Raw genomic sequence first — 13,640 nt, 5'->3', positions numbered from 1 at the left:
TTGTATTAACTTTTCTAACTACAAGTTAGATGTAAGTTCTCTTTATCCTGCAGTTTTTTCTCTCCCAGCCCAATATTATTTATCGTTGAAATAAATAATGACAGTTCATCGACGCAAAATTTAAAGGATACAAAAGGATATACGATGAAAACTCTGCTTTCTATCCTCTTCCAGTCACTTAGTTTCCCTCCTTATAGGCAACTTGTGGTATTCATTTCTTGACTATACTTCCAGAGACATTTTATACATCTCCAGGCGATGGATATATATATTCTCGCCTCTTCCAAAAATATATTGTAACATACTATATGCACTGTCCACTTATTAATCTGTCTTTAAGATTAACCCATACCAATATATAAAGAGCTTCCTTGTACTTATTTTTTTCCAACTTTATTGACATGCTCATGGTAGTCATACAGCATAGTATTCTGTTATATGTGTGAATCAATTTATTTAACTGATGTCTTATTAACGGACATTTATTTCCAATCTTACTGTTTAAAGTAATACTACGATGGAATAATATCCATTATTTTGCTCATGTGTGAATATAAATGCATTGTAAGTTCCTAAAAGTGGATTTGTTGAGTCAAAGGATATGTGTGTTTGTAATTTAGATAGACCAAATCTTTCTTACTACATCTTGTGCAAGTTTATACTGCCATTACTAATGTCCTTGCACTGTTATGACAGTTTTTTATCTTTGCTAATAGGTTAAAAAGTAGTATCTCAATATGGTTTTGATTTGCATTTCTTTTTCTTTTTTTAATAACTTCACTGAATCATATTTTGCATATCATATAACACACCCTTTTCAGGTGTACAGGTCAATGATTTTTTAGTAAATTTTCCTAGATGGGTTTGCATTTGTTTTATGAGGAGATTGAACTTCATTTTGTATGTTTGAATTATTTCTTAGTTTGAACTGTCTGTTCAAATTCTTTGACTTTTTATATTCATTGTTGGTCTTTTTAAAAATAAGTTTGTAGAATCCTGTTGTATAGGATTTCGTGTCTGTGAAATGAGTTGCAAATATTTTTTCCAAGTTTGTCATTTGTCTTTTGACTTTTGCTCACAGAGTTTGGGGTAAAAGCAAAAGTTTTCTGTTACCTTGGTGGTGGACTGTTTATGGTGGATTTAAAGCCAGATTTGTGGGTTAGCAGTGTTTCAGGTGGCAGTTTCAAGTAGCTCTAAGTGAGGAGCAGTAGTTCTCGATGGAAGTTGAGGTTGTTGTCTAAGGAGTGGATACATTTAATTGGTTACTATTTTTTTTCTGTTCTGTAACTCATGTAAGTGTTGAGTTGTGTTTTTAGTGATTGCTGCTCAAAAGTGGATGCCCTCTCCTCACATTTACCCACATCCCATTGTATTCCCCTCCAGTCGTTTTCTTTTTCAACATTTGAAAACCTTGATAACACTTTTAATGATGACATGTGGTACAGTCTGAGCTCTATTTGCTGGCCACTGTAAGTGTGAAGTGTGATCAGAGTTAATCCTTCACTGGAGTATGTATTTCAGAGGTCATTTCCAGTATATAATCCTGTATTTTCCCCTCAAATTTGTCACCTTCAAAAAAAAAAAAACAGCAGCTCATTCTTAGAGCAAAGTCACTGTACCAACAGGAAATATTAAAAAAGAATTAATTTAGTATTTGTCCCTTTAATTTTAGTTTTTCTTTTGGCTATTTAGTTATTAGGTAAGTTTTAACAGCTGTCACAAAAAGCAACAAATTGTACTCACCAGTCATCAATAACTTTTGGTGTGACTATCTTAAAACTTGACCTTTAAAAATATGAAGTAATATTAATGCCTGAGTGTCCTTTTCATTAGTTCACCTTAAGAAAAAAAATTTGGGTAGTTTGTGTAATGCTTGCTGTTTGCCTGAAGCGTGATTCAGTAAGGATGATAAACATTTCAGTGATACCTGGTTCTTAGAACATTTTCTTTTACTGCTAAAATATTTATTTATAGAATGATTAAATGGAAAGATTTAAAGTCCTTCAGTTTGAAAAAGAGAAAAATTTTTCTAATAACATTTTAACTGTGATTTTCTCATTCACCTCAGCAGTAATTTTTCTGCTGACATTTTAAGAATGACTGTAAACATCTTCTATTTCAGAAATTGTTTTTGAAATTTAAATTGAATGTGTAGACGGAAGGGAAGGGTTGTTAGATAATCTTTGTTGATCTCAGAGGCATTTCAGTTTTCCTTGGGATCCTGGTTATTCTCCCTTTGAGGCTTCTTTGATTTGCTCATGATGGTTTAGTCATCCCACAACATTTAGGTGTTTTTATTGTAGGTACATTGAGAGAGCAGTTTTTAAATAGCTCGAAACAGGTTTATTTGTAAAACTCTTTTACATTTCTCAGTTTGACTTTCATACTTACAGGCAGAGTCATATGGGAAGTAGTCTCATGTGATCTTACATTCCTGTCTACACCAGTCTGCGTCTGAGCCCCTTTCCTTGGAATGCAGTGATTCTAAATGGGAGCATAGTTTGAAAAACCCCTCTTGAAGAGTCTAACTTGTGTATACCCTTTGTAAACCACTGCCCGAGAGGGAATGTTTGGCCTCTTCCATGTTAGTGAAGATGGAATGATAAAGTATATCAGAGTGACTGTGATGTTCAAGAAAGGCTAAGTAGAGAGACAAACTGTTTAAATACAAGGACTCTTTTTTTTTTTAATTTAAGTATTGTTGATTTACAATATTGTCTGTTTCGTGTATAGCAAAGTGATTGAGTTTTTTATATATATATATTTTTTTCAGATTATTTTCCATTATAAGTTATTACAAGATATTGAATATAGTTTCTTGTGCTATACAGTAAATCCTTGTTCCTTATCTATTTTATGTATAGTAGTTTGTATCTGTTAATTACTCCTAATTTATCCCTCTCCCTCTCTCTTTCCCCTTTGGTAACCGTAAGTTTTCTATTTCCTGAGTCTGTTTCTGTTTTGTAAATAGATTCATTTGTATTATTTTTTAGATTCCACATATAAGTGATATCATACAACGTTCGTCTTTCTCTGACTTACTTCACTTAATATGATAATCTCTAGGTCCATCCATGTTGCTGCAAATGGTGCTATTTCATTATTTTTTATGACTAATATTCCATTATATGTATATATGTATATATACATATATATTTTTTTATACACATACACACCACATCTTAAACCAATCATCTGTTGATGGGCACTTGGCTTGTTTCCATGTCTTGGCTATTGTAAATAACTACACGGATTCTTAAGCTCTGAGGATTGTGTAAAGAAGAATTATGTAAAGAAGAAGTCATATAAAACATTTTAGGTTAATTCCATTACTGGGTTTTCCTCTGGCTTGTGTGTGTTTGTTTACTTCTGTATTTGATTCCTAAAACCTCACCTCTCCATAGTACTTGGTTCGAGCCCTAAATGTAGCACTTCCCACATTATGTTAAAGTTAGTTTTTGTCTATCTCTTCTTCAGTTGTACATTCCTGGTGTTTAGGACACTGTTTGGCACTTTGGTATGTTTCCAGTTACTGAGTTTTTGATATTCAAAATAGGAACCAGATATTAAATACACACATGAACTTGGTGCTCGTTTAATATAACCTGGGAATTAAATTAGGAATTAGGTTTATTAAAACTTTATGACAACCCTTTAGTAGTTTGTATGAATATGTAGATCTAAGGTAAACTTCACAGATTATTTGGATGGCAAATACCATAGGACCTTGACAAGATGATCTGTTCCAGAACTTGATTATTATTATGAAGATATTGAACGATCTTAAACCTTTGCCTTTTATTTAGGTGGTTTGATTATACAGGTTATACCTATGTACTTTAGGTAACCATTGACTCTGGGTTAAAAACATTGCTTTCCTGATTATGGTAGCAATTTCTTAATTTTTTTCTTTTCCTTTTTTCTTTTTAAAAATTATTTATTTATTTATTTATTTTTTATTTGTAGTTGGAGTGCCTCAAGCTTATCGCCTCTCAAAAATTCACAGACAAACGCATTGGCTATTTAGGGGCAATGCTGCTGTTAGATGAAAGACAAGATGTCCATCTTCTCATGACCAACTGTATCAAGAAGTAAGTCTTAATTTCTTTCTTCCAATAACTACTTTGTACTTTTAGTTCTTTTTTATAATAAGACATCAAAAGCTTCTATTTATTGATTTTATATTTACTGTCTAGAATGTATTTGAGCTGCTTTTGGTTCTATAGCTTATATGTAAAGAGGCTAAGCAAACAATTAAAACTTCTGTAGGGGATAATTTAACTAAATGAAGGCATTGCTGTACATCTTGAGTCATAGCAACTATTTAGCCATGAATAAGCATTTGGACTTTCATAGAATAGAAAGAGCATTGGTAAATCTGAGCTTTCTTATCATATATTTTTTGAATACCACGAATAATGAAACATTTGTGTTTATTACATAATTACCAGTGTATATTCTTAATAAATACCATTTAAAGGTAAAAAGAGAGGTCTTGCTTGTCAGCAGTCTAATCCCAGATTTCAGTTGCTGGGAATTATATTTAGCCCTGTGAATTTTTGTGTATAAGTCCTTTTTTCTCTAATGGGTGCTTTACTGATTTACTAGTCCAGTTATGTTTTTAACTTACAAAGTTAATGCTTGCCATTCTGGAGAAATTAGAGGACCTGTGAGTAGGGAATTAACAGTTCTCAGTATCTCTCTTATAATAAATTTCTGTTAGAAAGTTACGGAAGTTTTAGGGTTTCCCTGGTGGCGCAGTGGTTAAGAGTCCGCCTGCCAGTGCAGGGGACATGGGTTCGAGCCCTGGTCTGGGAAGATCCCACATGCCGTGGAGCAACTAAGCCCGTGCACCACAACTACTGAGCTTGCGCTCTAGGGCCCGCGAGCCACAACTACTGAAGCCCCCGTGCCTAGAGCCCGTGCTCTGCAACTAGAGAAGCCACCGCAATGAGAAGCCCGCACACCATAACGAAGAGTAGCCCCTGCTCGCTGCAACTAGAGAAAAAGCCCGTGCGCAGCAAAAAAGACCCAACGCAGCCAAAAATAAATAAATTTTTTTTAAAAAAAGAAAGAAAGTTATGGAAGTTCTGATGGCCATATTGGTTAAAGGTACTTTTTGGGTTTTTTTTATTTGGTTTTGGTTTGTCTGTTGGTTTAATCTCCTTTTTTAGATTTCTTTTTCATTTATAGTATTTCTGTATTTGACAGAAAGTAGAATCAGGGGGATATAGGTGATCAATTTGAAGACACTGAACTCATATATTTTGCTGTGGTAAAAATTATAATTTAAAATTTCCCAATGGATAATGAAAAATTTCAAAATGAGAATTACGATTGCTTGTAAATATAGTGTGTCATGTAAATACATTGACTCTGTGACTTAATTTGGGAGAATCTTGTTCTTTTTGGCCTTGAAATAAATATTAGTAATGAAAATACTAAGTTGGTTCGTTTATTCAACAAATATTTATTGTATACCTGTTGTATGCCAGGAGGTGTTATGAGCTTTGGGGATGGAGAATGAAAAAAATGGACAGAAATCCTTGGTGTCATGGAGGTTACATTTTAGATGTTTAATGTGACTTTACACATTTATTCTGGACAGGCCTCTGAAAGTTTCTTTAATTTTTGTTCTTACATGCTCTGTGCCCTTATTATTCAAGCCTTCAATCATATGCTGATAATTTGGCAGTTCTGCCTAGCAGCAAGTTCATATTAGAGACTTAATACCAAACTCAAGTATAGGTTTGTAGCTTGATAAAAATTGAAGAATAGGCATACAGGCAAAGAAGGAATCTTTGTGTTTAATTTTCATGAGACCCAGCTAAGCCCCAAGTGAATTTAGGAGAGAGCTAATAATAGTTGGGAATTGATCTGGCACTTGAGTTTAAGCTCAGTTAAAGGACTTTGGATAATTCAGTTTTTTTTTTTTTAATTTATTTTCTTTAGTTTTTTGGCTGCGTCGGGTCTTACTTGCGGCACGTGGGGTCTTCGTTGAGGCATGCGGGATCTTTCATTGTGGTGCGGGATCTTCGTTGTGGCGTGTGGTCTTCTCTAGTTGTGGCCTATGGGTTTTCTCTCTCTTTCTCTCTCTAGTTGTGGCGCATGGGCTCCAGGGTGCCTGGGCTGTGTAGTTTGCGGCACATGGGCTCTCTCATTGAGGCACGCGAGCTCAGTAGTTGTGGTGCATGGGCTTAGTTGCCCTGCGGCATGTGGGATCTTAGTTCCCCAACCAGGGATTGAACCCGCGTCCCCTGCATTGGAAGGTGGATTCTTTACCACTGGACCACGGGGAAGTCCCCTGTGTGTTTTTTTAATCTGTTAATGAATGGGTTTCTTTGTTTATTTGTGAGGTTTTTTGCATTTCGATTATGGGGCATCATATGTACCAACAGTTTTTCTGTTTAATGATGAATGTTTACCTCATTGTTCATTGGCCTAGAAAAACTCTGACATTAATGATCTTGGAATTAAATCTTTAAAAATTAAATATAATACTTTAAGAGCTTGCATTATGCAAATATTCTTAATCATTGAAAAATGATTGAAGAGTCAACTAAATACTCTTGGGAACTAGGACACTAAATGGTAAAGCCATAGTTAAGTTAAACTTTATTTTATCAGTAATTTTTATCTTAAATATTCAAATTGGTAGACAATAGCAAACCTGACTGATTGACACTTTACCTTCTGTTTCCTTTCCTTTCTTTGTTTTTCAGGGAAGCCTAAAACCATTTATTAGTTCATTTAAAATTACCAAAATAAATAAATAAATAAAAATAAAATGACCAATAATGAACCCATTACAATGTTAACAAATAAATTTTTTTATGAAAAACTATTTTCCAGAACAAGAACAATTTCAGTGAGAAGAATGGCATTATTTTACAATTTTGTAAATCTCTTTAATATCTAACCTAATGGAAGCTCGAAGCTAGATGCTCATATTTGCTTCTGCATTCAGTTTCTTATGTTACGTTTTGATTAAGTATATGAAGAAGATCTAGCCTTTCACAGATAATGTAGTTTGAAAAAGAAAGAGGACTTTAATAACCTTTCAGATAACTATGGATAATGTTCTATGATAGTATATCAAAACTCCACAAGTGGTAGTTTCTTTAGGGTTATTTACAATGTGGAGTCTGAAACCATATCAGTAAAGTTTGGTTCTTTGTTATATTAAAACCCATTGGTCTGTCTTACGCTTTGAATGAATCTTTTACTCTTGCATGCTTTTTAAACATCATGCTTAAGGCATTTGGAGAAAATTGGTTCACTGAGTTTTAAAGTATTGATAGACTGTCAGGTTCACGGTGGCAATACAAATATTCCAAAATTCTAATTTTCACTTCAAAGCTTAGATTTTATCATTGGCAACAAATATTGTCACTTGTTGCTCCTGAAGTGATAAGCTTACTTGGCTCTTCTTCCAGAAAATGTTTGGCAGATAATCACATCTTAATAATTATAGTTGTCAGTTATTTTTCAAATAAGAATGATGTTCATTTTATTTATTTATTTATTTTTAAAATTTTATTTATTTATTTATTTTTATGGCTGTGTTGGGTCTTTGTTTCTGTGCGAGGGCTTTCTCTAGTTGAGACAAGTGGGGGCCACTCTTCATCGCGGTGCGCGGGCCTCTCACTATCGCGGCTTCTCTGTTGCAGAGCACAGGCTCCAGACACGCAGGCTCAGCAATTGTGACTCACGGGCCTAGTCGCTCCGCGGCATGTGGGATCTTCCCAGACCAGGGCTCGAACCCGTGTCCCCTGCATTGGCAGGCAGATTCTCAACCACTGTGCCACCAGGGAAGCCCCTGATGTTCATTTTAATAGTAGCTAGTTTGTAGTTTAGCTTGCAAATGAAACAAATACACAAGTGCTTTTCTCTGAGATTGCCACTTTACTCCAGTATGCATCAGAAGTACTTTATGCATACTTTCCATTTTGTCACGCAGAATGTTAAAAAATGTGCACTCAAGAGTCAAGGTATATGGGAGTTCCCTGGTGGCCTAGTGGTTAGGATTCTGGGCTTTCACTGCAGTGGTTCAATCCCTGATCAGGGAGCTGAGATCCTGCAAGCCGTGTGGCGTGGCTTTAAAAAAAAAAAAAAGAGTCAAGGTATAATAAAACTTATCATTTTTACTGCTTTGTCATGGGCAGTATTAAGTGAAACTCCCTCCCTCCCTCCCTCCCTTCTTTCACTATAAGTGTGTGGCAGTGTATTCAGTGACTACTATTATAGTTTGGTGCCTCTGCCCTGATTTGTGTTAACATGCCATAGTTTTCCCCACCATTGCCTTTGCACTATCAGTGCGGGTGTCAATAAAGCTGACAAATAATGAGTTAGTATTGTGAAAATAGTTTGTATTTCGTGGACCCTCTGAAACAGTCTTGGGGACTTCCAGAGATTCTTTAATCACAGTTTGAGAACCACTGAGCTAAACGATTTTAAAATGCTCTTAAAGCTGGTGGAAGTAGCATAACTCAACATAATAATTCAGCTTCTGAATGGTAAGAGTTGGTTATAATATATAAATGATTTTACTGGTTCAAGCTTTTAATATTTCAGCTTTTCTGGAAGTATACTTCAGGCTGGTTTAGAAATAATTCTGTACAGTAATCAATGCCTGTTAGAAATAGAATTTTTTGTATCTGTATCACTAGATACTGAGGCTCACTGTAAACATCTAGCTTAGTTTATGATGGTTTAATTAGCTATCTTTTTAGTTACTAATTTTTTCTTCTTTTGAATAAATAAAAGTGTAAAAATTAATGTAACATCAAGGTTAATACTATATCATAATATCAAAGACCTTATGGTATAGTATTTAGAGTATAGAGTGTTTAAGTATAGAGTATATAGTATAGAGTGTTTCTGTTGTGATGTTTATTTAAGTCATCTTAAATGCTCTAGCAGTAGAGATTGTTTTCTGATTTTTTTTTAAGGTTTTCGTTACTGTATTACTTTTTTTTGTAGTTAGTAATAGAGCATATTAAAATCTTTTAAATATACAGTTGTGCTTCATATTCTGTCATTGCTAGTTTTTACTTTCAGTGGTTTGCTGAGTTTCCTAAAGAGAGTTGTCTTTTAACATCCAACAGATAGCATGTTGTCCAGTTTATGTTGCTTTGGTATTTGGAAACATTGGGTTGCAAGCATGTAGAACAGACTGTCAGTCAGTTTGCTGTGTTGTAATTTGTAATAAAGTTAGAATAAACCCTTTTTTCAAAAATAATCCTAATAAATATTTTCCGTATTAGAGAAATCATGAATCGTTCAGAGCTACCTCGTTAGATTGTGAAGCTTCTTCATGGGGAGCACCAGGCAGGGCATGTTCATTTCTGCCCCCTTCTTTCTTTTGCAGTGATCTTAATCATAGCACGCAATATGTACAGGGGCTAGCACTTTGTACCCTCGGCTGCATGGGCTCCTCAGAGATGTGCAGAGATCTTGCAGGAGAGGTAGAGAAACTCCTGAAAACCTCCAACTCTTACTTAAGAAAAAAGGTAACTTTCCATGAAACCGAATGTCTGCGTTTGGATTAGAGAGTATTATGGAGATGAGAAGGCAGATTATTCATTTTTGAAAGCTCAAATGATAATATAACTTTCTTTCCCTGTGCAGTAAATGTATTTTAAATGATTATATATGAATCAGTTGTTTATGAATCAAAATCTTTTTTTATACTAATTTTGGAGGTGATTTTTTTATTGCTATTTAACTCTCCAATTAGTAAGTGATTGTGAACACTTTAATTCTCTTAATTCGTCATTTTTCAAGGAAATGATTTATAAACAAGCAAATGTTATTGGACCCTAGATAGCATACCTAATTACTTCCTAAGTTACCTGATTCTAAACAGTATTAAACAAAGTGATAATGAACAGATCTTTGTGAATTTATTTTAGTGCCCATGTCTTTGTATTAGGGCCTTTGAATCTTGGAAGTGCAGTTCCACTGGGGCCTAGATAATTATTAGGGAATGATTTAGAACATACTTCCTAAAATTGATATATCTAAATGGAATAGTAATGGAAGACAGTGATCTTATTCACTTAATTTGCTTTTATTTGTTGATATAAACATTTTGTTGTTATTTTATTGTGCTTGAATCCTAAAACCTTCATAAACAAAGGGTAAAATTTAGGACTTTAGAAGTGAGTCACATAATATCGTCTGGTTGGCGTTTATTGTGCCTCTGTATTAATGGTGTGAGACAAAGCCGTTGAAAGGGCCAAGCTGTTTTCCAGGATCATGCACTGTCAATGATGGCTATAGACCAAAGCCAGTCTTTTCTCTTAAAAAACGTGTGGGCTGCTCTTGTTCAGAAAGATTAAATAAATATTAATAAAGATTAATAATTATTAAATAAAATAATTCCTACAGATTAGAAAAAAAAAATTGTTTCCCCCAACTGTAGCATGGGAAGAATTAGCTGAAATCTTTTCTTGTTAATGTATCTGAACTTTTATGTTATTCAATTCCAACAAATAGTAGTTATGGTTCCTTTTGCCAGGGGTGGGGGCGTTTAACCAAAATCAGTCTTTGAATGTCTTTCTTTCCTGTGAACAAGTTTCTTCAGTAGAGACTAGCTAACTGAGAGGCGTTTAACTAAGATCCTAAGTAACTTTCAAATGATTTTCTTGATTTCAGTAGAGAGTGAATTGGGGAAAGTATAGGTATTATTAAAAGCAGCAGCAGATTTAAAGCATCTGCAGTATATATATCTTTCAATTGCATAATGTTTTTATAAAACCTTTTGGTCTTTTTACTCAGAAGAATGATTATCACAGATGGAAGTCTTTATTTTTTACTTTGCAAAACTCCACATAAATTATGTTTAGCATGTTTGATAAGTTTGTGTTAACCATGGTCTAGTCGAGAAAGCTTTTGTCCACTTATTTGGTAATATATGACCGAAGAGACAGGTGGGTTAGAAGTTCTCGTTAATGCAGTAAGTATAAGTTGGAAAGCCCTAACCAGTTAATAACTAGTAAGTCTGATAATAATAAATAATAAATCTGATACCTAACTCCTTTCTTTTTTCATGTAGGTGAACTAGTTGATAAGGTTTTGTTGTGTATGAGATTGGTTGTCCTGACTTAATTGAAATAAATCTTCTTTTATCCTTTTTATGTTTTTTATAGGCAGCACTTTGTGCTGTTCATGTCATCAGGAAGGTTCCTGAACTTATGGAGATGTTCTTACCGGCAACAAAAAATTTATTGAATGAAAAGAACCATGGTAATGTGACTTAGATGCACTCATGAAGTACTGAGGGAGAAGGGGAAAGAGAACAGGCTTCAGGCAGTGTTGGCCTTCTGTCTCATGCAGTGGACTCACCTTTCTACTGTGCTTGGACACTCTTCTAGGAAGGGCTAATGGGTTGAATCTCTCTTCTACTCCCATATCCTAGTTTTTGTAATTAGAGATTGATTCCTTTACAGTAAGCTTGTTTTTCATTTCTGGTCCTCTTTTACTATATTAAAAATACTATATTAAGTAATAGTGTAATTACAAATGATCCTAGCCTTGATGTTCATGTGTAAAACCCTTTGATTTCCTGGCTATTTTATAATAGAAGAAAAAGTTATTTCTTTATTGTTTTGCTGTAGTAGTGTAAGATTTGTGAAACTACTTTTAGGTTACTTGTAACAGGAATTTGTAATGGGTACCCAGATATATTTTTATAAAGCTTGAGAGAAATTAAATGAAATGTGGCAGTTCTTTACCGAGCATTTTATTCTTATTTTGAAGTCAGTGAAACAAGTTCTGAGTGAAGAAAATTCTTGTGTCCTAAATGCTAAGAGAAAAAATGGTAACGTGTATTTAATTTGATTAATGCAGTCCTGTGCCTAGAAGACTCAAAATATACTTGTTGAACAAATGAATGTTTAGGGTACTTATTTATTATTTAGTGAAAAGTATGGTGTGAGTCTTTTCACTCACTCTTGACCAAGCAAATTTACTTTGTCATTCACAACTACCTTAGGTTTTTCATATATTTTATCTGGAAATTTAAAATCTTAGTAAGATTTTTCTTCTTGAAATATCTATCAAAACTCAGCTAAGAGCTTATTAAGTCTGGAGCAGGTAATATCCAGTTTATATTGACTAGGTGCATGTCTTTATGGATATTCTCAAATGTAGAGACATGTGTATTGGTTCTCATTTTTTAGCAATTATTTTGGTCATACAACTTTAGAATAATCTGTTTTGATTGACATCACCAGTATTAAATCAGCAGATATCTATTAATACCTCCTTTGTATTCACCTCAATGCTTAGATTCTTTGAGAGATTAAAAAACAAAAATAGCAGCTGCCCTTTTGGAATTGACCTTTAGAACTCAAAGCCCTGTTCTATGAAGTTGAATAATATAGCCTCATTTTTAGTTTTCATTGGTTCTTTTCTTTCAGGTGTCCTTCACACTTCTGTAGTCCTCCTCACAGAAATGTGTGAGCGAAGCCCAGACATGCTTGCACATTTCAGAAAGGTAGGTGCCATTCTGTATATCTAAGCCTTTCTTGATTGAAAATGGTTTTCCTGAAAAGTACATGATTTTCTCACCTATGAATTTTCTTTTGAAAGAAAGCTGTGGAGCTGAATAAAGGACTTAAACAGCCCTGCTGTGTGGTAGGGCTGGAAGCCAGATTTAGGCATATAAGAACTGGCAATAGTGCAGTGTTTTCCCTTTCATAATAGAAGTCTTCTCTCATTGTTGGCAGACACACCAGTCTCTCATGTGCTTTATCTGCTGTTTTCACATTGAAGTTAGGAAATGTAACCTGAGGTCAGATTACACACAGGAAATGTGTGTGTGTGTGTGTGTGTGTGTAGTTTAAGGCAGGTAATTTTTTTTTTTTAAAGGTGAAAACTGCAAAATGAAATTTGACATTACTTTTACCTAACATAGGGTCCCCCACTATTCATTTTATGCTGTGGTGACTCCAGTGATGGAAGTCTCTAGCTTTCTTAAGTCCCTCCCTCCCTTTCTTAGAGCATTCTGAAGTGGAATTTTTTTTCTCCACTTACGTTTAGAAGGCACTAGTAAGGAGGACTCAGAGAAAGACTGTTCTTTGGGTAATTACATGCATTCAGTTCCTTTTATAAGGTGCTGATCACTCCATAAATTGGGCTTACTTTGTACTTTAGATCTAATGAAACTCTAATAGCAGCTCTTTTTTGGGGGGCTTTTTTGCCCCTTTAAATGTTCATGTATTGATTAAATTATTATAAAATAGTATGAGGCCCGTATCTGTCCCTAATGCTTGCTTTGTATGTTTTGTTCCTGTTGTCTGTTTGGAATCCTGCTGTATGTTAGAATGAAAAGGTAAGAATTAACCCTCTTTTATTTTATTTTATTTTATTTTATTTTTTAAAGAGATTTTTTAAATTTTATTTATTTATTTATTTATTTTAAATTTATTTATTTAATTAATTAATTTATTTATTTTTGGCTGTGCTGGGTCTTCGGTTCGCGCGAGGGCTTTCTCTAGTTGCGGCAAGCGGGGGCCACTCTTCATCGCGGTGCGGGGACCGCTCTTCATCGCGGTGCGCGGGCCTTTCACTATCGCGGCCCCTCCCGTTGCGGGGCACAGGCTCCAGACGCGCAGGCTCAGCAGCTGTGGCTC

General features: G+C 34.6%; 1 protein-coding gene across 1 annotated transcript in view; it reads left to right on the top strand.

Moving 5' to 3' along the window:
- AP1G1 (adaptor related protein complex 1 subunit gamma 1) overlaps positions 1 to 13,640 on the top strand; it is a 78,777-nt gene that overhangs the window by 34,794 nt on the left and 30,343 nt on the right. The window contains exons 3-6 of the mRNA XM_007198222.2: positions 3,967 to 4,091; positions 9,371 to 9,512; positions 11,154 to 11,250; positions 12,426 to 12,502. Of these exons, the coding sequence (XP_007198284.1) occupies positions 3,967 to 4,091; positions 9,371 to 9,512; positions 11,154 to 11,250; positions 12,426 to 12,502 (441 nt within the window). The remainder of the gene's footprint in view (positions 1 to 3,966; positions 4,092 to 9,370; positions 9,513 to 11,153; positions 11,251 to 12,425; positions 12,503 to 13,640) is intronic.

Source organism: Balaenoptera acutorostrata, chromosome 19 (assembly GCF_949987535.1).
Source record: "Balaenoptera acutorostrata chromosome 19, mBalAcu1.1, whole genome shotgun sequence".
NCBI classification, from domain to species: domain Eukaryota; kingdom Metazoa; phylum Chordata; class Mammalia; order Artiodactyla; family Balaenopteridae; genus Balaenoptera; species Balaenoptera acutorostrata.
Note: the sequence above shows the minus strand (reverse complement) of the source record. Positions and strands in the feature narration are given on the sequence as shown.